At 58.9% G+C, this 27,178-nt stretch overlaps 1 protein-coding gene across 1 annotated transcript; it reads right to left on the bottom strand.

Annotated features, from left to right (window-relative positions):
- Nucleotides 1-4,521: 4,521 nt before the first annotated feature.
- On the bottom strand, nt 4,522-22,005 carry KCNJ10 (potassium inwardly rectifying channel subfamily J member 10). Its single transcript, XM_047092639.1, has 3 exons — nt 21,973-22,005; nt 20,515-20,712; nt 4,522-5,661 (listed from the first exon to the last, which is right to left on the bottom strand). Exon 3 carries the CDS (start codon nt 5,659-5,661, stop codon nt 4,522-4,524), a length of 1,140 nt encoding a protein of 379 aa, XP_046948595.1. The 5' UTR covers nt 20,515-20,712; nt 21,973-22,005.
- Between the last annotated feature and the right edge of the window lie 5,173 nt (nt 22,006-27,178).

Genomic DNA, 27,178 nt, shown 5'->3' with positions numbered 1-27,178 from the left:
AAGTATTGTTGTCCCCCGAGGTCTCACTCTCTAGCACGTGTTGTGAATGGCATACCTGGTCCTTAGCGGATGCTACCTGCCATTGGCCTCGGTGCCCGTGACTTGTTACTCTGTCTTGTTTTCCACACAAGTTTGCAAGTTTCTTCAAAGGTTGAGGGACTGGATGTTTCGTACATCCTCCGTCCCCCGTGTCTTACGACTGCCTCGTCCCTAAACTAGTGTTGCCGAAATGTCGTGGGTAAAACATCTGTTGACGATGATACGAGACCCGTATCCTCCCTCCTCCTCCCTCTGTCCTTCCATTTCTAGGGAACAGGATTCAGTGACTCCGGGATGTGTTACTTCTTGTCAGAGACGGTTCGGGACCGGGGACCGACAACCAGATCTTTTTCGGGTGAGTGCTGGGTAAGCGTAGAAGAGAAACCCATTTCTCTGAATGTCGGGGCAAGATGCCCACAGTTAAGTGAACGGGCTTGGAGAGCCTCGAGGATGTGTGAGGAGTGCATGCACACGTAGCATGGAAGAGAAATCGGGCGCGTGAATCACCGGCTGGAAGGGCATGGTGCCCGGGACCCAAAGCACCTGGGCTTTCCCGGATTGAGCTGAGCCAATATCCGGAGTTCTGGGTCTTTAAAAAAAAAACCAAAGTTGAGTGTGAAAGGGATTTGCCAAACTAAAGGCCCCCGGGGTTGATGAGGTTGATGAAGGGAGCTCCAGGAAGGAGGGAGGGAAGGGGGAAAGGGGAGGGGCCTGGCCACGTGCTCCCTTCTTCCGCCCCGCCTCACTCCACCCTCCCTTCCCTCGGGCCTGTGAGTTCGGGCTGTGCTAGGATTGGCTTCGACTTAGAGCAGAGATTCGTCCCATTTTGTTTAGCAGCACGCTGTGAACAGACTAAAATACAATAAGCCAAAGAAGCTCACGTCTTTTTTAACCAGGTAAAAAGAGCTGGTTTCGTCTGAACGCGGGGAACGGAAAAGCCGTCCCTGGACACGTGTGCTTCGGCAGAACCGGCCGATCCGAAGCCCACGGGCCGTGCGGACGCTACAGCCCGGGCGGTGGGTTTTCTTACAGAGACACTAGATTAACCGGCGCGGGGAGGACCGAGTAGCAGCCGAGGGGAGGGGGCAGCGTCCCCGACTTGCAGCGGTGTGAGAACTGCCTGCCCCTCCCTGCTGGGGCCTCACAGGGAAATCTTTGCACGGTCTTCTTAGCTGGCAGGGGTGGGCCGTGGCTAACGAGGTGAAGCACAGAGTCAGGATTTCAGAAGCCTCCCGTGGGACTGCACCCTCCCCTGGGGCGGGTGGCCCCACTCCCCCTTTTCACCCCGCCCTCCCCGGTGCCCGGTGCCGGTAGTAGGACTCCCGGCATAGACAGTGTCGGGGCCGGATGCAGCCAGGGCGAGGGCTGGGGCTCTGCCTCGAGGCTCGTCCGCAGCCCGACACCTGTGCAGTCCCGGCGTTTGGGGTCTAGGGTGGGGACGTCCCCATCTGTGCCTCCCACCCCCCCCCCGGGGGGGTCAGCTTCTGGTGTGACAGCCCCCCCACCCCGCCCGCGTGCCACGGGGCTGGGGCTGCAGTCCCCCCCCCCCCCCACCCCTGTAGAAGAAGGAAATACAGCGGACTTCAAGACCAGGAAACAGAAGGTGCTTTTTATTTTAAAACCAAAAAAAAAAAAGTGCTACAGTGACAGGACACTGCTGGGGCGGAGCGCGCAGCGTAAGTGGACTCTAGATGCCCGTGGCCCAAGCGTCCTCCCCCCGTGTCCTCCTGTCCCCCTCCTCCCGGGCCTCAGCACGCAGGGGTTGTCAGCAGCCTCATGGGCGTCTGAAGAGCGGCTTCCACACCTCCCTCTCCCGTCCTCAAACCTGAAAGCCTCATCAGCTGTCTCCTCGTGGAGACCAGGATCACTGGGCAGAAGTCTGGAAATCTGGGGAGCCCTCCCCCCGAACCAGAGCAACAGAACTGCCCCCGTGCTAAGATCTCCTTTCTGTACATTCAGTATATTTGGTCCTATAAACATCTATATACATACATCTGTCTACATATATATATTATCTCTGTCGCTTTCTCCTTAGGTAAACCTTCCATTTGTACCATGTGCTACTTCCCAAGCTTCCGCCTACGACTCGTCCGCTAGTCCAAGGGAGACTCCGGCTTCGTGATTTCACCAGGTCCCTCAGCACCACCCTCTGTCTTCGTCACACCCTGAGTACCCTCCCTGTCGCTTGTTTTGCCCGTCTGGAATCTCCCGGTTAACATGGGTGCCCAGTGCTCTCCTGACATCCCAAGTCCATGGTTGCTGTGGTCAGGGGACCCACTGCTCACCAGACGTGGCTGCTTATAAAGCTTGTCCGACAGCCGGAGAAAGGATTTCAGCTCCGAGGAAGAGGGGGTGATACAAAGAGCCGGTTAGGGTGGGGGGGAAGCGCTGTCCTCCAGGGAGGCTCATGGCTGAGGAAGCCAGGTTGTGTTAAAAGGACAGTATGATTAAAGTGCAGCTTAGAGCAAAGTCTGGGGTCTGGGAGGAGAATCAAAAAGGTTAAGGCAGAACATGTCCTTATTTTGTTATGCAAGAATCTGAGTCTGGGGGCCTAGAATGGACAGCGGGGCACTCGGGAGAGAGGATTTCCCTCAGGAAGGACACAGCCGTGCACAGAAGAAACTAGCACAGGATGGCTTGCTGATGGAGAAGGTACACGCACACGCACACACACACACACACACACGCACACTCCAGTATTTTGGGCCCTTACACACAGAAAGAAATCAGGTAAGTCTAACGTTGAATAAAGTCGAGAGCCCAGAAACTGGCTCTTTGCCTTCTGTTCTCTGTATCAGATTTTCAAGTTTTTCTGGTTCTCGTTTTCTTGAGAGCTAGGGAGCGTTGGTGGGGTTTACGGTCAGGGAAGAACGAAGGGTCTTCAGTTTCAAAACGGAGTTGAGTTCAAGGAGAGCTGCGTAGAAGAGGGCCTGGCGCAGTCGCGTGAGCCGTGACCACAGGTCCAGCCTCAGAACCGCGCGTTTCTTCCGAAGCTCGGCACGCAGACGCGTGTCCACGGCCTGTGCGAGTGTTGGAGCTCGTAACGGTTGGCTGAGTCCATCTTAACAAACTGCCACTGCATTCGCACGAGGACCCTATGCCAAGCCACCGTGGGGGCACGGGGGCAGTTCCTTGGCACCTAAATGAGACCAGGAGGCACTCTTGGGGTTTGGGGCTTTAGAGAACGTTCTGGTGCCCAAACGCCCTTCTTGGCCCCTCCCACAGTCCCCACCAGGGAACAAGGACTGGCCTGAGGTTGATCTAAAGCGTACCCTTTAACTTCTTCCTCTTCACGGCAGAGGGGAGTGGAGATGGGACCGGTGCTCACTTTGCCCAAGTCTCAGGAATGGCTCAGGGAGACCCCGGTGGTTGGGTCAGGAAGTATAGTCTCCCTCCCTCCCAGCACTGCCTAGTGAAACAGCTGACACTTCAGAAGGGTGACAGGGAGAATGGTGTCCACCAGCCAGAGTTCTGCCCCAGCCCAAACCCTAATAAAGCGCCCCCAATTCCCAGAGGCTCCACACAGCAGTCTGGAGGTCTGAGAATGTACTCATCCTGCATGGTAGGGTTAATGTCGCTTTCCTTGGGAATCTGTGCCCTGTTAGTACCTGGAACACCATTTCCAGACCTTTCCGTGGGGGTTGGGAACATACCGGCAAGGGCCATCCCATCCACGGGTCACAGGAGACAGATCCCCCCCAGGGCTGTCTGGAGGATAGGGTCAGGACTTTGGACTAGGGCTCTGCATTCGTCACTCCGCACCGAAGGGTTCAGATTCCGGGATGGGCGCACGTCGACCTCTATTCTCTGAGAGAAGAGGCGGCTTTGTGAGAAAACCGGGTATCCTAAGACAGGGTCCACTGGAGAAGATAGAAAGAGGAAAACGGGGGTGACCAAGGTTCTAGTCAGAATGTGCCAGCAGAAATTACGCTATGAGTGACCCTGACTCCTTTCAACAGGGGTTGGTAGAGAACCCAGGATCAATTAATTCCGGATTCCCGTATTTCTGAGGGCGCGGACTCCAAAACAACCATCAGAGTCTTGCCTTAGGGAACTAGCTGGGTGGGAAATTAGAGGCGGGTGGGGGCTCCGGCCCCAGGTCACCAACCTTCACGGTGGTGGCGGTGGCGGGGGGGGGGGGGAGTCTATCCATCCAACTGCGTGGTCCTCCTGATGTGGGTCTCCAAACATGGCTGATACGTCCTGAGCCACCTCAGCCTTGATCTTCCCTCTCCTTCCCCCATCCTGGTGTCGGGGAGTTGCGTGTCTCGGGGACGGGTGGGGTGGGCTGAAGGGGACGGAGGGAGGAAAGCTCGGACTCCAGTTGGCCTCGCCTACCCACAGGCCGCCGGGTTAAAGCGGAGGGAGTGGAGGATGGGTGCTCCCGGGGGCTCTCCGGCTAGCCCGGGTATCCACAGCCCTCACCCGGGCTGCCGAAAGAGGAAAGACCGGAGAGACGGGGGCGGGTGGGGCCGCGGGCCATCAGACGTTGCTGATCCGCACACTTAGGGCGCTACCCTCCTTCTCCGCTTGCTCCCTCAAGGACTCCTCCAGCTTGAGCTTCTCGGGGTCTCCGTGGCGCGCCGCGCTGTCGCGGAGGCCGCTGGGAGGGGCCACCTTCACAACCTGGTCAAAAAGGCTGAAGTCAGCGATGTATTTGCCGCTGGCCGACAGCGAGATGGCGGGCGTGAACTCGTAGCCCCAGAGGATCTCCTCCGGCAGGTAGGAGGTGCGCACCTGGCACGTGGCGCTGGTGGACTCCACCGTCCCGCTTAGGATCAGCACCAGCTCGAAGTCCCCCTCCCCGCTGCGGAGGGGGAGGTCCTTCAGGGGACTGGCCTCATCCACCACGTGGTAGAACGTGAGCGGCAGAATGAGGAAGGGGCTGTCCGAGGCCGTGTCCACTTGGAAAGTCACGTTGACCTGGTTGAGCCGGATGTTCTCGCCCTCTTTGGTCTGGTGGGTCTGGAGCAGTTTGCCCGTCACCTGGCAGCCGATGAGGAGGCTCTTGCGCATGTTGGCAACGCGGATCATGAGGCAGGGCTTCCCGTCGTGGGCGGCCACGACCGCGTGCTGGCTGAAACGGATGGTCTCGGCCCGCTTCTTGGGCCGCGCGATCTTCGCCAGGAAGGTGCCCGTGATGAAGATTTCCAGGATGGTGGTGAGCACCAGCTGGGCGATCAGCAGCACGATGGCCAGCGGGCACTCCTCGCTGATGTAGCGGAAGCCGTAGCCGATGGTGGTCTGGGACTCGAGGGAGAAGAGGAAGGCCCCCGTGAGCGTGTGCACCTGCACCACGCAGGGGGTGTGGTTGGCCGGGGGGCCCAGCTCCAGCAGGTCTCCGTGGGCCACGGCCACCAGGTACCACACCACGCCGAAGAGGAACCAGGTGCCCGCGAAGGTCGCGGAGAAGAGCAGAAGCTTGTAGCGCCACTGCATGTCGATGAAGGTCGTCCACAGGTCCTTGAGGTACAGGAAGCGCTTGTCGGCGATGTGCTCCATTCTGACGTTGCTGCGGCCGTCTTTTGTCAGGACCCTCCGCCGTCGGACCCCTGGGCCCACGAGGGGCCGGCTCTCCGTCTGAGTGGTCTGACTGTAGTACACCTTGGCCACCGACGTCATCTGGAGGGAGCGAGACGGCACAGCGGGGGTTATTGCAGGAAGCCAGCCAACTCCTGGCCACCGCCCACGGCGAAGGAAGAAGTGGCGTGCGTCTCGGGGTCACCGATCTTACCGTTAGCGCGTATTTACTGAGCACTCGCTATTCGCCGGGCGCTGTGCAGGACGCTGGTAAGCCAACAATGCAAATGACCTCACCCTTGCTCTCCAAGAACTCCCAGCCTGGTGAGCCAGACACACATTCAGGGAGCAGATAATGGCAGGGAAGTCTGATCTTTGTGATTCTCTGTGACAAGCACAGGTCCTGGAAGGTGGGGCCAGAGGAAAGCGTCCTCCTGGTCTCTCTTCCCCGCAAAACCAGTTCCGTCAAGATCTCTAATTCTGAAATAGGATCCCTCCCCACCCTCATGAATGGCAGGGCAAGAAAGACTATCCTGTTGAAATCCTTCCAGGCCACCCCCACCCCCGAAAACACACAAACCCTTCATTTCCCTGCCTTTCCCCTAGCCCCAGGGCAGTACTCACTGGTGACAACCAGGGGACTCATCTGGCTCAGAAAACAGCGGAAACTGCCCAGCCCGCTACCCTCTGAGATGTTTTCTAAGGACCTGGACCATTTTCACTGCGTATTATTATTACTACTTCATCATCGCCATCACCATCATCTATTTGCATCATCCGGGGGAATTCGGTCTGGGTCGGGTGGCGTTGGGAATAGCACGGGCAGGACCTGAGCGGAAAGAGCTGAGCGATGGGAAAGGAGGAGGGAACCACCACGCCGAGGCCTCCTGGCGGTGCAGAGGGAAATGCCAGGTCAGGGGCGGCAAAGTGGCCTTGACCGGGTGAGGTAGGAGAGTTGGTGTGGATTAGCGGTCATGTCCGCACAAGCTCAAATTCAGGATCGCTGTTTGTCCTGATGGAAGAAAGTGGGACAAGGCTCCGAAATAGGAGACAGCTCGCTTCACGCAAGGTGCCGGTAGCTCTGCCCAAGGAGTAGCTTGTACTTTTCCAGCAGAGATAGGATTTCAATCACTGAACCCTTGGACTCTGGATCTGATGACCAGACCTTCTGGGAAGGAGGAGGGTGATCTCCGGGGATTTGGGTCCTACTTGGAGAACAGAGAAGCTCATCTCCTTCTCCATTCCAAAAAATCTGGGCCATCGCATCATCATTCTTCACGCTGCTCCCTTACCCCATCTTCCCCACGGCCCGACATCTGGAAAACTAAATTATTTGGGCCCATTTAAACTCCCCACCCAAGTAGACCCTGAATTGGAGGTCACCAATGGATGAGAATCCCGGAATGTTCAGAGGCAGCCGGGAGCCTGCTTACCAGCGCTCGTCCACTTGGGACTTTTGCTTTGGAGCAAAAGGGAAGCTTTATAATTCTGAGGTTTGGAGAATTACGATTTCGAGCCCAGGTATAGCCCCCTTCAGTACTCAATAGCAGCAGTAAAGACAAAGCACAGCCCCCGCATCTCTACCATTTTAAAGCTCGCCCATTAGTGTGCCTTCTCGTTTGATCCTCAAACTGGAAAAGATGTGGAACCTTCCTGAGAGACTCTGAGGAACTTAGCGGATGGAGGAAGCCCTGGAAAGCTGCGGTTGAGTGAACATAATTTTTTTATTTTAGTTTCTTTTTTTTTAATTTTTTAATGTTTTTATTTATTTTTGAGAGAAAGAGAGAGAGAGAGCACGAGTGAGGGAGGGGCAGAGAGAGAGAGAGGGAGGGAGACACAGAATCGGAAGCAGGCTCCAGGCTCTGGGCTGTCCGCACACAGCCCGATGCGGGACTTGAACTCTTGAGCCGTGAGATCATGACCTGAGCCCAAGTCGGACGCTTAACCGACTGAGCCACCCAGGTGCCCCTAGGGCGGCGCAGAGAGGGAGAGAGAATCCCAAGCAGGCTCCTCACCGTCAGCAGAGAGCCTGATGCGGGGCTCGAACTCACAAACCGCGAGTTCGTGCCCTGAGCCGAAACCAAGAGTCAGACGCTTAGCCGACTGAGCCACCCAGGCGCCCCTGTTTGCAACATTAATTTTATTCAGAACTATAGAACACGCGGCCACCAGTTACGAGGGTGACACAAAGCTGGGACAGATCGCAAATGCAAGGTCTGGGGCAGAATTAGGACCCGAAAGGAGCCAGAGGAATGGGCTAAGTCTAACAAAAAGGATAAATGTTGGGTTGCATATTTGGGCCCCAAAATTATCTGAGCAATTCCGGATCCCAAATACTTGGTTTGAAGGGCGATCACACGAACAGGGGTTTGGACCTGCTCTTGGAGCTCCAAGAGGAACCGCCAGCACCGATGAATCCACACCACAGAGGAAAAGATTCCAGATCCAGAAGACGAGGCACAATGTAACAATCAGGACAGCCAAACGTGAAAGAGCTTCTCGGGAGGCAGACAGCGCTCCGTGTCTGGGGGTGTCCAAGGGCAGGATGGACTTGCACTTCGCGGAGAGTCCACAGAGGAGGTGCAGGCTCTCACCTACCCTCACGGGGGACAGGATGCCTGCCCCTTCCGCGCCATCTCTACCCCGGACGTCCTAGGGCGACTTTCGGGGACCCATCCTCAAAGTCCTAGCTTTGTGCTGAGGAAAGATTCCGCCTGACTTCAGGAACGGAAGCTCTTGGGGCCCAAGGGAAGCCTCGCTTATCCTCCCCAAACAGCAGCCTGTGATGATGTTATCCCATCGCAGTCCGTAAAATATGGAATTTGGCCGTCACACTATGAAGTAAGTACAGAAGTCATTAGAAACAGGCTCAGGAGGGCCGCCTGGGTGGCGCAGTCGGTTAAGCGTTCGACTTCAGCCAGGTAACGATCTCGCGGTCTGTGAGTTCGAGCCCCGCGTCGGGCTCTGGGCTGATGGCTCAGAGCCTGGAGCCTGTTTCCGATTCTGTGTCTCCCTCTCTCTCTGCCCCTCCCCCGTTCATGCTCTGTCTCTCTCTGTCCCAAAAATAAATAAACGTTGAAAAAAAAATTTTTTTTAATTAAAAAAAAAAAAAAAAAAGAAACAGGCTCAGGAGATTTGCCCCAAGTAGATTAATGGTAGAGTTGGAACCAGAACCCAGGGCTTTGGGATCCGGTCCAGAACGCTTTTTTTTTATTTATTTATTTATTTATTGTTGTTGTTGTTTTTAAGTAGATTCCACACCCAACGCGGGGCTCGAACTCCCAACCCCGAGATCAAGAGTCACGCGCCCCACCGACCGAGCCAGCCAGGCGCCCCCAGGACTTTGGCAACAACCGCTTCCGTGTACCCGGGTCCATTCTCACGGGTGCCGTGGTCTGGGGAAAGCGCCTCTGCGGGGCCCTGTGCAGGGAACACGGAGCGCGGCGTCGGGGCTGGGCGTTCACGGCCCCGGACGGAGATTTTGGCCGCCGGCTGGAACTCTGTTGTGACAGCCGCCTCCAGCTGCGTGCCTGCGGTGCCAGCCTTTCTCTCCGCCTCGTCCGGCTGTCCCCCAGCTGCCACGCCACCTCCCACGGCCAGGCAGCTTTGTTCTCCGAGGGGGCGAGAGGCAGACGCGGACAAACAATCCGCCGCGCCCCCACCCCCAAGCTGGCCGGGCTCCTGGGAAGGGAGCAGCCCCAGCCCTGCCGGGCACACACACAGTCCTGCCTCCAGGGGGTGCTGTGTCCCCAGCCCGGGCCCAGCCAGATCCCGGGGACACAGTCTGACGGTGAAACCAGCCCCCAGGTGGTGAACAGACGGAAGGGGACACCATCAACTTCTCCCGTCTCTAAGGAATGTACTAATGATTCTTTCTCTAAGACCAGGGCCATCAGGCCCACGGGGGTGTCCGGCCCGCTTCCCCCCAGCTCCAGACTCTCACGCTGCAGGTAACCTGGATTGGCCTGCGAGCTCGGGAGTCAGTTATTCTCCAGAATGGGTGGGTTTGTCAGGGCCCCTCTGGAGCACAGCTCTGCTCCGGAGCAAGGACACCCAGCCGTCGTGACCGTCGTGACTAAAATCAATCCTACCGCTTTGGGGATCAAATGCAACCTCTGAGCCTAACATTCAAGGCCCTGCATGGTTTAGTCTCTGCCTACTTGGCGGCATGATTCCTGCCGCCTGTCCACCCGCACCCCGGGCTCCAGCCCTGCAGAGGGCCTCACCGCTTCACCCTTCGTGCCTTTGGACCCGCCGTGGCATCGCTGGCTCCGTGCCAGCCTGAGGACCTCCTGCCGATCTCTCAAAACTCGACTCGAGGGTGACTTGCCCCCTTTTTGAAGCCTTCCCTGACCATCCAAGAAATAATCGGTGCTCCCCATCCCCCAGGCCTCACCCCAGCATGGGTCCGTGAAGCCTGGGCCTTGTACACGTTCCTACGTTAGACCATCTGAGCGCTCTGCCGTGGTTTGTCAGCTGTGAGGTCTTCATTTAAGGCCGTGGACCGTGACTCTCGCCTGTTTCCCCAGCACCGGGTACAGTTTATTACCAAAGACTGAGGAAGGGGACGAAAGCTGATCTGGACCCAGAGAGGCCCGAGTGAGGGCTGCAGCCTTGGTTTAGCTCCCGGGAGACTGGCCGCCGAGCCTCCGGAGACCTCGAGGTGGAGCCGCGACACAGGGGGAGGGACCCAGGCTTACCCTGGCTCCACTAATGCCGCAGGGGGTTACAGACACGAGCTTCAGAGGCAGGAGAAAGCAAGTCCCAAGGCACCCGTCCATCTCTCCTCTGGGTCAGCAGGAGGATGGAGAGAGAGACAGCTTGGCGGTGGCCGTGGACACGGGAGTGGGCCACGCCAGACGCAGAGAGAGCCTGAGCTTGGCCGTGGCCGTGGACACAGGAGTGGGCCACGCCAGATGGAGAGAGAGACTGAGTCTGGCCGTGGCGGTGGGCAGGGGAGTGAGCTACGCCAAGTTACGTGCCTGGAAAAGATGCGTCAACCGCCACCCGGGGCCGTGGCAGAAGGCACAGGGGAGAGCCGTGCACCTTCTAAAACCGGTCAGGTTGGAGAGGCAGGGAAGGGACCCTGGGCAAAGGCTCCATCTGTTTCCTGTGACGACCTGGCCTGAAAGGAGCTTTGGGCCCTAACACCACCTGTGTTCATTCCCCGATGTGAACGAATCCTGGGTTCCCGAACAGCTGAGGACGCCATCGTCCTGAGTTACCACACTCAGACTCTCGCCACGCCAACATGCGTCACACAACTGCCAATTTCCACTCGTGTCCCTTCCTCTCATCTCCCGGCCTGACTTCGGGTCCTCTCTGCCTTTCGGCCTCCCACTCACCTGTCCGCTCTTTCTCTCCCCGAGTCCCTCCCACACTGCGACGCCCGCTCTCTCTCCCCGAAGCACACCTCCGATCACGAACCCGAGAGCATTTACCCAGGTTCAGTACCTACGGGGGATTAAGATCAGACTCCTTGTCTCGTGGCGGAGGAACCTGAGGCTGGGGGGGGTGACTGACTTGGAGTGTGCGGCTGGTCTCAGGCTCGGGTCCCCTGTCTCCCGAGCCCACCGGCTTTTCATTATAGTGTCACCGCCTCGGTGCCGTCCCCAGCTCAGGAAATGTCCGTGTCTCTGCGTTATCGATCTAGGAGCGACCAGACTCAGCCGGGCATAGGTGGCCTTCCCTGATCTGTTTGCAAACCTCCTTTCCAGCCTCATCTCCCACCTCTTTTCTCCTATGGCTTTGGGCAAACAGCTGGTCCCTGCCCTACGCGCCCATGCGTTCGTGCTCTTCTCCCTCCCTCGCCTCCCCTCTGTCCTTGTCCCTACATACCAAAATATCCTTCAGAGCCCAGGATAAATGAAGCCCCTGATCCCCACGGCTTCACTTAATACCTCCCTCCTCTGACCCTCCATAGACACGCGCATATATATCACCGTCTGTACGTTTTATGGGACATCGATCTGGCATAGCGCCCATCTTCTGCTACAAATAAGCTTACTGAAGTAAGGATTCAGGCATACTACGTTTTCACTACCCTGACGTACGATTAGGACACATAGTAGGTGCTCCAGGAGTATTTCTGGAGTGAGCGAATGAGCAGAAGGGAGAGAACGGGCCGCCCCTTCCCGCACGGTGGGAGCTCTCGTCCCGCACGGACGGACAGAACTTCGCTCGGGCCCAGAGCCTCTCCTCCGAGGCTCTCCATCCTCCCTCCCTCTTTGTCTGCTCTTGACTTTTCATATGTTTTCCCTTTCTCCTGAACACACGGAAACCCCAATAACTGGTCGCCAACACTAACAGATGTGCAAGCAAGGAAAAGATGTCCTCGTGTGTAATGACGCGGCCGCCGCGGGAAGAACCCGGCAGTTCCACACATTTACACGACAGACGCTTTCTTCAGCGTCTCCTGCGTGCCAGATTCTAAGGACGACAGACCCCGGAGTCACAGAGATGAATTCGACGTAGGTTCTGGCCTTGAGGACCTGCCAAGCCCAAAGGGAGGCAGCCATAAAGCAGGCAGGAGGTGGTAAGGGCCACAGACGAGGTATCCGTGAGGCACTGGGGGGATGTGCAAAGGGAAAGGCGACATTTGGCTCAAGGGAGCACTCCATAAGAATGTTAGTATCCCCTTTTAGGCCAGGAAACCAACTCAGTGACTACCAGCCAGGAGTTGGGTTTTCCCTCCACACCTGGCTGTCTCACTCAAGAAAGGCTTTTACACAGAAAGGTGGCATTGGGACCGGCGGGTCTGAAGGTTAGCCAGGATTTAGACACTTGGAGGCTGGGGGCTAGGGGGTCAGAGAGAAGGTGCTTCCAGGGAAGGGGAGGAGAGAGAGGGGAAGGAAAGGGGAGGGCAAGGGAGGGGAGGGGAGGGGACGAAGCTGACATTCGGGGAGGCCAGGAGACACAACTTACAAGCAACAGAGCCAAGCTTTGGCTGGATTCCAAAGTCCTTCCTCCTATAGCTTCAGGCTAATACTAGTGAATTTGCCTCCACTGGGCAAGTTCCACACTCAGCCACCAGAGGAGGTGACGCTTCGACCTGCTGACAGGTTAGCAGGACAGCAGTGTCCCCAGCAGTGACACCCAGAGTGCATCTCATGATTGGCGGTGATGCTCTTTTATTGTGATCTCTGCGTCCCATGATCTGTTCTCTTAGGCTGGCGTGGCGGGTCCCTACTGTCCCCATTTCCTCCTCGGACCCTGCTCCCAACTGCCTTCCCACCTCTTCCGCCTTCCTTGCTGCCCACTCGGCCCCTGGTACGTCGTGCCGGCTGATACTAACGTGCGTTTCCCCTTCCGTCCTTGTCACCTTCCTGTCGGTCTGCTCCCCCCGCGCACATCTGTCTGGATCGTCCCTCAGCCTCCCGTGTCTCACCCTGGAGATGTGCTTTGTGAAGGTGGCGAGGTGCAGGCAGAGCTCAGACCTGTGAATTCCCCATCACACTCTGCCCTCCGTCTACATCCTGAGGCCCAGGGGTCAGGAGAGGCATTGTAAGCCCCCTACCCTCCTGTTCTCCCCACTTCCTCCCTCCAGGAAAGAGCCTCTTGATCTAGGGGCTGGAAATGGGATCAGAAAGGGGGGCAGTTTCCTCAGGGACCCGCTCTTGCTGTGAATCCGTCCAGTCGCTTTAGGCTCAAAGGTGTCCCTGAAGCCACCACTAGGGGGCGTGGGCATCATGAGTGTCTGGCTGGAAACCGGCCTTTGGGGTACCCGCGGGATCCGTGCCAGCACCTGCCCGCCTCGCTCAAGTGCCGTGTGTTGGGCAAGCCCTGTACACAAAGTGAGGGGTATGGGGCACCATCGGCCTCAGAACCCGAGGCCAGGCTCACCCGGGACAGCGAGCGAGGCGTGTGTCTGAGCACAACATCCTGGAGGTGGAAGGAGGCAAAAAACAAGGGTGTTTCAAGACGCTGCCAGGAGCTAAGAGGCAATGTTACCGCGTGCAGAGTGGGCTGGACGGGGAAGCAAGAAACTTAGGGGCCAGCCTCGTCTCTGCCACTGACAGCGGTGACCTTGGGCAGTGTCCGAGCCCATCAAACCATCGTTTCCTTAATCGGGGACTAAGGGCGTTTGTTGCATCGGCCCCCCACTTCTCAGACTAGTGGGCCAGGAGGTCCTGGAGGCCACAGGCTTAAATGCATCTTTCCTGTGGTTTCAATTTTGCTCAAAGACTTTGAGGGGAAATCTTATTTTCATCCTAAACCAACAACAGACAGAGAGTGGAATGAAAATTTTACCTAATTTAAAAGACAAAACAGATTTCAAGGACATCCGACGTGTGACAGGTGAGGGCTCATGTCTGTATCTTCTCAGGGAACATTCCCTGCCTTCTGCCTTTCAGGACCAGTCGGTGGGTCCGTCTCCGGGGCGCTGTGTCTGAGGATTATCAAGGTCCCTCCTGGCTTTAAGACCCCGCGTCCGGCCCGAGCCCTCCCCCCACGTCGGGAGAGAGAGAGAGAGGAAACAGCCACTCAGCCTCCTGTCCCCAAATATATTATCTCTTCTTTGGACACTGACTCCAAGTTGAATAGCGACCCTGGAGGCTTCCAAGGAGCTGGCTGGGCAGCTTTGGGGCCTGAAAAGAAGCAGTTCTGGGCTCCCAAGTGCTCTTAACGCAGAGAGGGGGAGAGGGGAAGAGGGACGGGTACTAGAGGGAGGCCAGTAAGAAAAGCGCCGGGTTACATAAGCCCTCGAGGCTGCAAGAAAAATGGAGTTGGTTTGGGGTTCTTTTCAGACGGGATGGCTTTATTCATTAATCTCCCTCCTGTCCTGCCCCAAAGAAAATAAACAAATAGAAAGGAAGCCAGATGCTCCCTGGAGGTGGAGGTGGGGACAGGAGGGCAGCGAGCGTGTCCGGGGGCCTGCCTTTCCAGCTGAGTCACTATTCCCTCTGCCCGCCACCCTCGGCCTCCGTCCCCTTCCCTCCCATCCTCTGGCCTCGGCCTGACACCAAGGCCCTGGCCCAGGGAAGAATAGGCTTTTCTTCCCTTGTGTCAACGTTTGGAAAGTTCTCCTAGTCTGATCAAAAGAGAGGATAAAAGCCGTCAAAGCATTTCCTGGGAGCCTGTGACCCCTGTCTGGCCCTGCTGACCCCTCTGTGTGTTTTCCAGTCAAGAGAGGGAGGGACACAGATGGGGCCATGTCAGATGTTCTCCTCCGTCCAGGCACCACCCCTGCCTGTCAGCGTGGGCTGATCGGGGAGCACTGCCCCTTCCTCTGCCCCCATCCCCCCCGGCAGTGTCTCTTGCCCCCTGCAAGCAGGGAACCATGTTTCTGCAGAGAACTGCCCAGAGGGTGGCATCTCGGGGACCCCCCTCTTTCCCCAGCTGGATGGAGGATGACTTCCGGTCACGTGCGGCAAATGGGCACCGCCTCCTTGACGCCCCTGCCTCCCCACCCTTCACCCCTACCCCGAGCACACCTCCCTCCCCGACTCATCACGCGGGCCAGTGTCCGCTCCTACCCAGCGTCTGGGACAGCGAGGCCGCACATCCCGGTCCTGTGCGGGGAACTTGGCCCCGGGCAGGGTTCAGCTGAGGACGAAGGGTGTGCCACTGCCCCCTCAGTCCCAGCCCCGGCAATCCCAAGAGCCTCCCGGCCTGGCCCCGCTTGGGTCCTCACCTCAGAGCAACGACTGCCCCTAGATGTCAACCCACCCCTCCTCACCTCGACGGGGGAGACCTCGGAGGGTCTGGGCGGGTTGGGTAGAAGCAGGGCGAGGACCGAGAGGTCTGCGGGGCTCCTGAGAGTCTCCACGGGGGAATCTATACCCAGCTGATGCCCCAAGATGCTGGCTGAGGGCATCATCCTCGCGGAGAGGTTGGTTATGAGTGGGAGAGTTCGCCCCCAGCTGCGCCGAGGGGCCGTCCAGAGCGCAGACAGGTGCGGGGGAGTGGAGGAGACCAGGCTGTCACCAGACGTGCCCCTCAGCCCCGCGCGGGAGATTACCTCCCCGCCACCAGGGGGCAGGGCTCCCCCGCTCTGCGTGCTCCCTGCCTGCTCCCCCCACCCCCCACCCCATCCAACCGCTCCGGCCCCCTCCCCGGCTCTCTCCTTTCACCGTTAGGTTGAACCGTAAGAAATTGCCAATCAAAACAAAAAACCAGGTCCCGTGTCAGCAATATCAAACGGTTGGATCTGTTAATACTTAATAGCAACAAAGGTAAAAGCATCCGCCACCACAGAGCACGTTAGAGGCCAGTGCCCTCGGTCGCAAGCTGGCGGTGGTTAGTGCTCTGGAGCTCTCTCCAAGGTCACAGCTGACCTTCCCATCGCCACAGCCAAGGGCGTTTCCGGGGCCTTGACGCCAGCAGTCTGCAGCACCTGGCCCCGGGGCCGGTGGTCCCTTCTTGGCACTCTGTCCTCTGGCCCTTCTCGCGATGTGGTGGGGACTCCCTGCCCCCGCCCCCTGGTTTGGGAGACGTCGGTCCCCTCTTAAATGGCCCTGCTCCTTCCAGGCTTTGAGATTTGGGGCAAATGGGTTAAAGTCTCTGCGTTTCCCTTCCCTTCACCTGCACGGAGGCTGGCGCAGGGCCTGCCCGTGGAGGTGGGGGCTTCCAGGAGCGCTCGGTGCAGGGTCCCCAGGTCGCGGAGCCCTCTCTCCCTCCCCGCCTGTCCTCCAGGCTCTCTGCCACCTGTGCCTGGCTGTTTCCTCTGCACCCAGCCCTTTTGCCGTGGCCTCTCCTCTGCCCCTGACTGCGGGCCCCACCCTTGGTGTTCATCTCCCGCCACTCTGTGGCCCTTCCTCAGCTGCCCAGCCCTCCCTCCTCACCCCTCCTCACCTCTGCCCTCTATCTGGAGCATTCCAGCATCAGCGTGCTCGACGCCTGTCCTCTCTCCTCCAGGGGGTGGAGGGAGTCCCCTCGGGCTGTCCCCTCTTCACAGAACTGCCATCCGTTCAGAACCTTAGAGTCACCCTGGGCTCCCCTCCAGCCCCACATCCGGGTGGGCGTCTCCCCTGAGGCGGCCTTAGTTCAGCCTTGGATTCTCCCTCACCTCCGCCAGGCGCTGCAGTGATCTGGCCTCCCTGCCTCCGGCCTCACCTTCCTCCCCTGCTCCCCTCAGCTGCCCCAGGCCCTTCAACAACACGGATGCCTCCCATCCCATCGTTCTGCCTGAAATCTGATGGGCTCCACGGCTTTGGCAGCTTCCTGACATACCCTCCCCACCCCCCATCCCATTCTACTCTGACGGCCACAGTCTCTTCTTCCAGCACTTGTCCCTAAGCACCCCCTCTTCTGGCCGTACAGCGACCGTTCACTCTTGACCATGGCCGTCAGTCGGCCTGCTTGTGCCCGCGAGGGGCTCCTGCGCTTCCCCAGCCTCGGAGCCCTCGGCAGACGCCCGCTGTCTCCCTGCCACGTGTTCCGTGTAGCACGTCCGGCTCCGTCTCCAGAGACCGCCAGCCCCCGGAAGGTGGCGACCAGCCGTAGTTATCTCATAAGCTGCCCGTCTCTGCGTTTAACCCAATTGTTTAACATAGAGGAAGGACTTAGACTGGAAACCCCCCGTCTGACCCCGGGGGGAAGGGGATGTCAACCACACAGCCTGGGGGCCATCGCACACCCCACCCCCCCACCCCTAGCAGATATCACCCGTTCAGACCTTTGCTCGCTGAGCCTCAGAATCTTCCTCAACATGGTGGCCCAGAGAACCATTTCAGTCAAGCAGAGTTAGCCTCGCAAGCAAAGCCTATTAGTTTTCCTGGCCTGTCTGGGTCACAGCCAAAGTCCTTACCTATTCTTTCCCGCTATTTGCCATCCTGGTCTGGGTCCTTTTCTAGCTATGGGAACTCCAGTCAATCTCTTAATCTCTGCGGGGCTCAGTTTCCTCACCTAAGGAGGCAATAAAACCTTCCATTGTATGGTCAGGATCACACGAGATGAAGTACGTGAAATCTGTAAGGCCCTTATGCAAATATGAAGATATTATTATTATTACCCTACTTTGCAGATGAAGGAAAGTGTCTACAGAATTAGAGGAAGCGGGGCTCAGAGAGACAAAGTGTCTCGCTGACGTTTGTTCAATGGCTCAGCCCGAACGTCTGTCTCCGAGCCCCGTGGCCCTTCACCCGCCCCGCCTCTCCATATGCCAGGGGGTTTCATGATGTTCCTTTTTCAGGGGAACAGTGACTCGTGGGGTAGGATTGACTGTGGCCCCAGAATCGGAAGAGGCTTCCAATGCGCTATTCTCCATCCCACCTCCTGATCATTCCCAAGATGAGGCTCCCCGCAAAACCCTTTCAACCTGCCAAGAGGTAGGGAACGTGAGGGATGCAGAAGGGCCACATTCCTCAGTGACTCCCTTCGACCCTGTGCCCTCCTGCTTGGTCCCCGCCTTGGTGGCTCCAGGCAGCTGGCAAGCTTCTCAAAGCCCGGGCTGGCCAGGCCCCAGGAGATAAGGGCTTTGGTGGGAAGGCCGGCGAGCCACCGAGAGCTGTCACCAGATCCGCCGGCAGGGTCTGAGAAACTAGACGGGAGCCAAGCTGATGGGACCTCAGGGTCCCAGGGACCAGTGCGGCTCCCTGCCTGAGTTAGGACGGGGGCCTGAAAGCGTCCACACACTTTCTTGTCTGCGGCCTTAGAAGTTGCTGGGCCCGGGGTGCTAGAAGGTCCGAGAGCGTAGGGGACGGGAAGCCAGAAGAGATGCTCCCCGGGGTGGAAGTACATCAGAAGCAGCTCCTACGGGGTCATTGTACCTGCCCCCCTCCTTCCAGGAAGGAAGCGGCCCCTCTTCCCCAACAGGGGACTGTTTTCGGAACTGATTCCTGAACTGTATTTTGCTCATCTTTGTGTGCTCTGCAGTGCCCAGAATGGAGCTGGGCTATTTCTTACAAGAGCCCATCGGATTGCGCCTCCACGTGACTCTTTCTTCCCTCCGGCCCCTTTCCCGTGTGTGACATCCTTCAGCCCCGGGAGGTCCCGCCTCCCAACTTCCCTTAGGAACAGGTGGGGACACTGACCCCGTCTCCCCATCAGCCTCTAAGCCTTTATTTGGGGTGAAAAGCTGGGTTTTCCATAGCTTCCCTCAGCCCACCTCCGTCACACCCTCTGGACTCTCTCTAGTGGGGGTCCAGATGGGGAAACTGAGGCCAACAGCAGGTGCACAGTGCTCGGCAGGACAGCTTCCACGCCAGACGTCCAGAGTCTCCTGTGGGAGGTAGACCCTCTGCACGGTCTAGGGTCGGACCACTCTGGACTTGAGCTTCTCCCTGGACCGACCACGTGCTCCTGGTGAGCCCAGTGCCGCCCGTGCCCGAGTACCGAGTGCCAGAGGGCTCAGCGTTGGAAGAATGGGAGGAGAAGCCCGAGAAAGAGGATGGGGAGGAGGGGGAGGGGGAGCAGACGACCCACCTCGTAAGCCCCAGAATTACAGTTGGGACGGAGTCGGGGATAACCGGTCTCTGCCGGCCTCCCCAGCATCAGCGTCCTCTGTCTTCTCTCTGCCCTCGCGGTGTCCCCTGTGCAGTCACGCCAAGCCTCTCCCAGGCCTTGGACAGGCCATGGCTTCCTCTTACCAACAGCTCTCGGCAAACACTGGGGCCTCGTCTGGGAAACCCTCTGCCCCCTCCCGCTGGGCCTGGTCAATCCCTACCCTCCTCCCAGGCCTCAGCCGAGAGGCCACGGTCTCCGGGAAGCCTCTGCAGACGCCCACGCCCCCCGCGTGGGTTGCCGGGAACGTCACCGCCTGCCTGTCAATGGTGCGCAAACCAGACCCACGAGGTTACCGACTGGCCCAGGTGACCACAGGCCAAAGTGTGTTTGCAGCTGAGTCCACGCTTTCCACCTTGCCACCTTAGGGTCACGGAATGCGCATGCTGGGAGGCCCCCGGGTCATCCAGGCGGATTCCCCGGGTTTCCTGAAGAGGAAGCAAGGCCTAGGAAAAACAAGCGGCTTCCCTACGACCTCATAGCTGGCCAGCAGCGCACGTGATTTCTGGTCAGAATCAGAGCAAGAACCGCTGACTTCTTCCTCGTCCCAACCTCTCTTCCCATGAGACTCTTCACTGACCTGGGGTCTCGAAGGGCCAGATGCCAACCTGGGAACATGACCCACTGAGCTCGTCCCCTGTCCACCCACAGCCACGGCCCAGGGCGCACCCCCCTCCCATCCTCAGGCCTCCAGAATCCCCTCGGCCTTGCGGCCACCAGCCCAGAACTAGGCCAACAAGGAGAGAGCTAAAAGGAACGGCGAAAATGCGGGCCTGCAGGGAGGGGATGGAGTCAGGGGTGCTCTCTGCTGGGGGCTAAGACATGGTCAAGGGACTTCTTTGAGAGACCTGGGAATCCCACGGTGCACCGGGGCCCTGCGTGTCATGGGAACTACCTCCCAGGCCAACCAGCCTCTGTCCAATGGAGACCAAAGGTGGTCCCCTCTGTCATCGGGGACAGTGAGCTGACCACTTCTTTCCGTCCTTCCCCTTTGCCTCGTAATACCTTGTACCCGGGAAATGCCTCCTGTTCCGTCTAGATGCACTGACTGCTATCGAAACAATTTTTTTTTAAGTTTTATTTATTTATTTTGAGAGAGAGCGCGAGTGGGGGAGGGACAGAGAGAAACGGAGAAGGAATCCCCAGCAGGCTCCACACCATCAGCACCAAGCCCGACGCGGGGCTCGAACTCAAACCGTGAGATCATGACCTGAGCCGAAATCAAGAGTCAGATGCTTAACCGACGGAGCCAGCCCGGCGCCCCGAAGCAATTTAATCTCACCTTCACCTCTGGTGGAGATGGGGACCCGAGGCACCCCGTTCTTATGATGCATATTCAGGGACTGAGCCACCTTCCCAGCCAGGGGTCCATTCCCTTTCGACCCTGGGGCTCCTGGTTCTGTGTGCAGAGCCACCCCTGACCCTCACACAGGGGGCCTAAGGGGGCCCCGCCGTCACCCAAGAGGGAGTCTGTCTACCCACCCCCCCTCATTCTACTTATTTCTCACCCACCTTCCCCACTCAAAGTCAAGAATGAGGCAGGAGCGGCATGAAGGCACTAACGAGACACTTGTAGATTCTAGAGGAGTCTAGAACTACATTCAGAGGTGGCTGCCCTCCATCCTCCCTCTCACGGGGACTGACGGCCTGAGTGCAGCCGGGGCGCCGATGGCACCCTCCTTCTCCACCGGGGGACGCGTGAAGGGAAATCTGGAGGCAGAAGAACCACACCAGGGAGTAAGGGCTGGGGGGGGGTGCTCCTACATCAAGAAGACGGATGGATGAGGCAGCTTAAGCAGAACCCGGCAGCCAGAGGGGGGGCATTGGAGGGAGAGGGGGGGGTTAAACAGCCAAAGGGTCCTGTCGATTCTGACATAAGGGAAACATCGTGGAGATCAACGTCCAACGACCCTCGCAGGCGAGGGACCCAACATCTGGAGCCGTCCATCTAAGGAAGTTGCTGCAGGTGCTGTGACCCCATCTGCCGCCCCAGGTCTTGGGGTCCTACTGGGCCCTCTGTCCCTTCCCTTTTTAGACTGCTTGCTCCCGGCTTCCGAAGGATGCCCCAGACCAGAATAGCAGGGGAGGGAGGCATAGACATCCCGGACGGATCCTTGAACAAACGGAGGGTGTTAGCACGGAAGGTCAGAGCCGGGCATCTGAAGGACTTGTAAACACAGATCCCAAACCCTAAAGCCTAGCTAAGGAACGGGCGGGGTTTCTCCCTCCAGCCATCCAGAATCAATGGCAGGAGTGGGGCCGACGTGAGGGCAGGAAATGAACAGAGGTGGGGTCACCCTGCCCTGGGACAGTGGAAGGGTCAAGGTGACTTTCTGAGGTCCCTTCTAGACCCAGAATCCTCTTTCAGGTCCCTGTACCTGCTGTTCTCCGCCTCCCCCCCCCCGCCAGCACTCCCCCAACCCCATCCCAGGGAAGGTGGGGACTTGACAGTGACCAGTCCCAGCCTAGCCACCTGTACACGTGGCGTCACTTCCCAGAGCCCTAGTGGGAGACGGGAAATGAGCACTGCCCCGCCGACCTCTCGGGCCACGAGGGGCTGTGACACGGGGCGCGTTGGGCAAAAGCAAGGGACAGTCACACTGGACCTGCGCCGGGCGGGCTGGGTTTGCTCGTGGCGCACAGCTCCCCTCTGCGCGCTCGGCTCGGCGGTGGGGCGGGGTTCCTGGCCCCCGAAACCCCCGAGGTGGGGCGAGGTGGGAGCTGCACTCAGTTCAGCAGAGGAGGCCGTGTCCGTGGTTAACGTATAAGCGGTCAGGTCTGGGGCAGCGGGACATTACCCGCCCCAGGGCTACATTCTTGAGGTCACAACAAGTGCAAACTTGTTATAACCTGTGTTGGAGCAGCAGGGGGCAGAGAGGGCAAGGGGGGGTGGCGCTGAGCCGCCAGCGGCTGGCAGAGGGGTGCAAAGGGGATGAGGGGTGGGGCGCGGCCGTGCAGGTGCATACGCACGTGGGTGGCGGGAGGACCGAGGTCTGGGCACATCCGCTCCAGCGTGCGTGTGGGATCCGTGTGTGGGGCTGCATAGATGAGTGCGTGCCTGTGTGTCTCTGCATATATGAGCCCAGTGGAGGAGGAGCGGAGGCGGGCAGCCGCGCGCCCGGCCCGGGCATGTGGAACGGAGGAGTGGGCGCTGGGGACACCCCTTCCCCTTCGCTGGCCTCCCAGAGCCTGCAACCCAGCTCCATCCACAGACTGCACCCTCCTCCCCCCCCAACCCCCTCCCCGTGAGCTGGGGGCCTCTCCCCACCAGTGCCCAGCTTCCCAGCCTGCCCCGGGGGGTGGGGGGGAGGGTCGCCTCCTGCCCATCCCCCCTGGCCCTGGGCCCACTCCCCCGCGCTCTCTTGGCCCTCCGGACACTGGGGCGGGTGGGGGAGGTGGTGGGGGGAGGCTCTGAAAGCAGGTGACTGTTTGGGGGAACTCGGGGACAGAGCCCCCATTGTGCCCGCCCCGGAGCCGCCTCAATGGAGCTCTCTGGCACAAAGGGGCTTTGACAATGGGCAGGCCATTAGTATGCAGGGCCAGCCCCTCGGCCCTCTCCCTGTCCCACAGCCCAGAGGAGGGAGCTGGGGGGCTGCTGGCCCTGCCTGTGGAGGCAGGGGGTGGGGCAGGGCCGAGACTGGAGAGATCTTAGTCCCTGGGGGCTCCCCTAGGGAGACGACAGAGGGAGCCTCGCCTAGGGCCCCCAAACCAGCCACTGGCCACAAAGGCCTTTGCAAGTGGAAAAAGCCAAGGGACCGGTCACGATGGGGGAGGGGAGCACTCTGGGGGCCAGGCCGGGCCGCCGGGAAAGAAGCAGGTGGGCAGTCTGAGCCCACCCACTTTTTGCCTCAGTTTCCCCCATCTATTACCATCTCTTGCCCTCTATTCCAGGGAGTGGGTGGGCAGGAGACACGGAGCAAGGTCTCAAACTTAAGCCTGAGGGTCTCCGGAGTTGTCGGGCTGGGGGGCTGCGGGTCGGATCGGGACCGCCACCGGATGCAAAATCGGTGTGTGCGGGGGGGTGGGGGTGAGGCAGCCAGGGTGTCTGGGCTTCTGAGGAAGGCGGCACCTGCAGCCCCAGCTCCGGCTCCGGGGAGCGTGGCCGAAGGGCCAGAGGGCCAGGGCCAGCGGTGCTGCAGGGTGTGTGTGGCTGCCTCGGGCCTCCCCCACGCTGTGGGCAAGAGGTCCTCCTGCCCAGGGGGGCCCCGCACCCTCCTCCACCCACCCCCGCCACGGGCACCCTCCATGGCCCAGGTACTAGCTGCGGCCCCACTCCCCACCCCCGCCCTGGGAGGGGGCGGCCAGTGCGGGGCGGGGGGGGGGGGGGGTGGCTGAGAGCAGGCCCAGACCTGGGAAGGGGGCAGCGAGCAGGGAAGGGGCGCCACTTGAGTAGCAATGTTTGCCCAATCAAGACTTCCTCTGTCCTGGGCCAGAAACCCCCAGGAGAGAGGGCTGAAGTCACTTTAGAGGACTGCCCCGGGCAAGACAGAGAAAGCTTCTGGGCTTGGGCACTTCTCTTTTCAGTTGTGCTGAGGGCAGGAGGCCCTGCCCACTATCTGCCCTCGGGGCTTCCTGCTACCCAGCCTTGGGCCCTGGACGGCTCACCTGCTGCTACTGGGGGAAAGGGAAGGCCTGCTCCCTCCTCCCAGTCAGGACTTCGGTTCTGCCGCAAGCCCTCCCTGCCCCCAAAGGGTCCCCAGCGGGGGAGGAGGGGAGGGCTGGGAGTTAGAACTCCTAGATTCAGGGCCAGCAACCCTGTGAACCCTCCCAGTCGCTCTCCGTCCCTGGGCTGGGAAGCCCCCTCCGCCACAGGGGAAGGATCACCTGTGCCCCTCCCTCCCTGCCTTCCGGACCCTGGGAATTCTTCAGAGGCAAGGCTCCTGAACGTCGAAAGAACTCACACTACGTAGCACTGCGCTAAGCCCTCTTCTAGAATTCTGTCATGTAATTTTCAACAACTCGAAAAAATAGGCACTTTCTTCAAGCCCCATTTTACAGATGAGAAAACTGAAGCACAGAGATGTTGATGATCTGCCCAAGGTCACACAGCTAGGGAGGGGTAGAACGGAGCCCCACCTGTTTAACCACGGCCCCCAGACCGCCTGCCCAGTGAGAACACTCAGAGGGGTGTGGGCAGCCGAGACCAGCCAGGGCACTCGGCTTGGCGGGGGAGGAGGCGCGGGGATTGAAACGGTTTTCTGAGAGTCCTCTGGACTAGTGATTCTCAAAGCGTGGTCCAGGGACCCTGGGGGTTCCTGACACCCTTTCAGAGGCTCTGTGAGGTCAAAACTGTCTTCCCAACAATGCTGCTATATTATTTGCTTTCTTCGCCTTCATTCTCTCATGAGTGTTCAGTGGAGTTTTCCAGAAGCTATGTGACACATGATATGGCGAGAGATTGAACGCAGAAGCAGATATGAGAAATTGTCTGTTTTCTGTTAAGCCACACGTTACAAAGACTCGTGAAAGTGTGGGACATCACCACTCTTCTTGCTAAACATTTTGTTGCTTTGTTTTTAAAATATAGCGATTTTGGGGGTGCCTGGTGGCTCAGTCGGTTGGGCATCCGACTTCAGCTCAGGTCACGATCTCGCGGTTCGTGAGTTCAAGCCCCATGTCGGGCTCTGTGCTGACAGCTCAGAGCCTGGAGCCTGTTTCAGATTCTGTGTCTCCCTCTCTCTCTGACCTTCCCCCGTTCTCTCTCTCTCTCTCTCTCTCAAAAATGAATAAACATTTCAAAAAATAATAAGAAAAATAAAATATAATACAGCCACTTTTCATTAAAAAGATATCATACACGTTGACATGCAATGGGTTTGTGGTTGTTTTTAAATGAATTAATAAACAGTTTAAGTCTCCTCCGTTTTCATTTCTGACATATCAATAAATATAACCCACATACACAAAAGGTCTTTGGAGTCTTGAATCATGCTTAAGAGTGTAAAGTCCTGAGATCAAAAGACTTGCGAACACCACCCTAGACTCAGACATACTCGCTCTCTCCTCCTGCCAGTTGCCCATGTCTTGTCCCCGGAAGGGTCAGTGGGGAGGTTTAGACGTGGGGAGAAGGCCTGTGCCCAGGTCTCCTGTTTGGGACTAGGGGCAAGGGAACAGCTAGGGGACAGTCCCAGGGAGAACGTAAGGGTAAGTGGTCAGGCCTGTGCCCCACCTGGGAGGTGTCCCCACAGATCTCCCAGCTCTCGAGCCCAGGGGGAAACTCAGAACAACTGGGATGCCCCAGACTGGGCTCTGACCTTTGCCTCTTCCGCCCCGGACGCCTGCCCACAAGCCCAGCACGAGGCGGGAGCGGACCTCCCTGGCCAGGAGAGAAAGGCTCAGCGGATCCCCACAGGAGTTTTTGGGTTTGGGCCAACATGCTTAAAGAGCTGGAAACTGGGGGTCTTGGGGTCCGCTGCTCGCAATCTTAGGGTGATGCCATCTCCACAGGATGGGGCTGTTGGGGGGAGAGGGGCTTCTCTTGAAGTTCCCCAGGGAGTTCAATCATAGGGTCTAACATATACACACCCCACTCCCAGACATTCATAAGCCTCCAAAGTCGGGATTCTCCCCCGCAGAATTAGCCACCAGAAAGGTTTCCTACCTAGAGTCAAGCTGGTCAGAGGGCACTCTGTTCCTAGGAGCTGAGGGGTCCCCGGAAGGGAAGAGAGGCCTTTGCTTCGGGGGATCCAAACCCTGCAGGGTCACGGCCCCATCCCAAAGGAGCCCCGGTGCAAGGAAGGAGACGGGATGTCCCCTCCAGCACTACCATTCGATTGCGTTGGACATCCGGGCAAAGTCACAGACACAAGGGACAAAGGACAAGCGGACTGCTGAGGAGAAAGGGGTACAAGACGGCAGAGCCCATGGGGAGACGCGGGTGGCGCTGGGCAGGAGGGATCAGCCTTGGAATGGGAATGGCCCCGCGAGTGCCCAGAGGGAGAGAAGAGAAGGCGTTCAGGGATGGCCGGTGGACACGTCCCCCACCCCTCTCAAGAGGGCAGTCCCAAGAGATGGGGTGCTGGAGGGGAGCGAGGAAAGCTTCCATAAAGTACCTTGAAGACTGCGATGGGGAGTTTTCATCTGAAAACCAACAGGGATGTCTGGGTAGGAAAGGGACAAGACAAAACGGGTGCTTCGTGGGGACAGTCCCAGGGGGAATTGGGCGGTGAAGAAGAGGGAGGGAACGGAGGAGAGAGGGTGGCTGGAGTCAGGGAGGCCTTTAGGGAGGCTGCTGCGGACACTCGGGCTGGTTGGGGGACAGAGGAAAGGGCGGACATGTAAACCAGGCGGCAGAGGGACAGGCAGGCTCGCGGGGGACAGCTGAGGTGGGGGGCCGCTGGCTGGGAGGGAGAAGTTGCTCCGGATGGGCAAACGGACTGTTTTAGGAAAGCTCAACGTCTCAGTTCACACTTCGTGGACCCCAGTAGAAGACGGGACGCCTGCCTGGAAACAGGGAAGGAAGCTACGGGAGAGGAGACCGGGCCCACGTGGGGCCATCTGTGGGAACGAAGACGGGAGTCCCACCTGCATCTGTAGGTGAGGATTCTCTGCCTTCCCGAACTCCGGAAGGGTGGAGCGACAGAGCCCCGGACTTGGCCTCGGGAGTACCAGGGACGGGCTGTGGTAAGGCCCCGGGGGCCGGGAGAGGCAGAGAGAGGGAGCACCACCGCAGGAAACACACGTGTTAGGTGCTGAGCATCACTGCAAGCCCTCTACCAACAGCGACTCCTTCAATCCCCAACTGTTCCTGGCGCCATCATAAGGCTGAGGGGACGCACGTCGTAGCTGCCGAGCGGTGGAACCGGGATTTGAACCCAGGGAGTCTGACTCCAAGGCCAGGCTCTTAACCTCTCCACCCACGGCCTCCCAGGTGGGGCCCGAGCGGGAAGAAGCCCTGGGACCACGTGGCGGAGTGGCCAGGCCACCCGGGAGAGGCCTCCCGACGGCTGCCGCGTCCTCCCTGTGCTTCCCAGCTCCCCTCAGAAGCCTTAAGGATGGGCCTGGGGGCTTAGGGTGGGGTTTTTTTTTGTTCCAGAAGGTGGTCTCCCGTTCCTTCCCAAACTCCATCTCAGATTTCTTTCCTTTTTTATGGGATGCGCTTCCTGAAGTCGAACCTAAGTCCTTCCAGCCGCGGCCCCAACCCTTTCCAGGGCCTTCTGCCCCCTGGAAAAAAGAA

The sequence above is a fragment of the Lynx rufus genome, unplaced genomic scaffold, assembly GCF_022079265.1.
Source record: "Lynx rufus isolate CCGP_SWC_20201006 ecotype Redwood Valley unplaced genomic scaffold, mLynRuf1.p SCAF_31, whole genome shotgun sequence".
NCBI classification, from domain to species: Eukaryota; Metazoa; Chordata; class Mammalia; order Carnivora; family Felidae; genus Lynx; species Lynx rufus.
The sequence above is the reverse complement of the archived record's forward strand: the minus strand, read 5'-3'. Positions and strand labels throughout refer to the sequence as shown.

Coding starts and splice junctions, on each gene's coding strand:
- KCNJ10 (XM_047092639.1), bottom strand. CDS start 5,661: ATGACGTCGGTGGCCAAGGTGTACTACAGTCAGACCACTCAGACGGAG.